Source organism: Gavialis gangeticus, unplaced genomic scaffold (genome assembly GCF_001723915.1).
Source record: "Gavialis gangeticus isolate Ggan-Ray unplaced genomic scaffold, GavGan_comp1, whole genome shotgun sequence".
Taxonomy (NCBI): Eukaryota; Metazoa; Chordata; order Crocodylia; family Gavialidae; genus Gavialis; species Gavialis gangeticus.
Genome location: NW_017729003.1, coordinates 21,466,731 through 21,467,560, shown reverse-complemented (window position 1 = coordinate 21,467,560; position 830 = coordinate 21,466,731). Strand labels below are relative to the sequence as shown.

General features: G+C 45.4%; 1 protein-coding gene across 1 annotated transcript in view; it reads right to left on the bottom strand.

Moving 5' to 3' along the window:
- RTKN2 (rhotekin 2) overlaps nucleotides 1-830 on the bottom strand; it is a 72,843-nt gene that overhangs the window by 63,620 nt on the left and 8,393 nt on the right. The window contains 1 exon segment of the mRNA XM_019507741.1: nucleotides 238-289. Coding sequence (XP_019363286.1) covers nucleotides 238-289 — 52 coding nt within the window.

Sequence of the window (830 nt, the reverse complement as noted above, 5' to 3'; positions counted from 1 at the left end):
AATAAAGAAAAGCTCGCTCTGTCAGTTCTGATTCAACCACAATGCGAAGTTTGATTTCTTCCACAATTTGGTGCCGTGACTCAGATAGAGACGCCTGGAGTGTTCAGTTGGGACACAGACCTCTCTTCACTAAAGCCTTGGCACCAAACCAAGGTAAGAGACCTTTTGAAATCTCTATTGAGGCTTTTCAGTGAAAGGCTGTCTCTGTGTCTTCATGATTCACTGCTTGAGGCTCACCCTATCCGAACTTTTTCTGCCAGAACTGTCAGACCCACTGTGTAAGCAGTAACTGTGAGTAGAAAGAGTCAAAGTGAAAGACTCTGTGTTGCTGTTGTCAATGAAAGTATTTCCCCATGTGAATTGAGTTCAATTCTGTAAAGAACTAGGAGTTCTCTCTGAGGCCAGGAGTGGAAACCTTGTGCAGCCGCCCCAAAGACGACAGATTTGTTCTGTGTGCTCTTCAAAGGCAAGGGCGCAAGGCAGAAACTCTTAGAGTGTGAGTGTTTTCCACGATAAGCGTTGAACAAGGCTGAGACTAAACAAATGCTCTTGAACCTTGTGCTTCAATGCAGAAATTCCCCTGTGTGAATTGAGTGTATGAATTGAGAAATATGAGCCACTGACCAGGTCTGAGACTAAGATTGGGTTCAGCTGCTCCAAGGCTGTCCAGAAGGGCAGTTTTGAATGCAAGGGGGCCCAACTGGAACCTTGTGACCTAGTGGACAGGTTTACCCTTTCCCCACCCTCATAATGAGGCATGTATAACTGTGAATAACTGCATTGTGTGCTTTTATTGCAGTGGAGTCTTGTCTTTGGACATTAGCCACAGC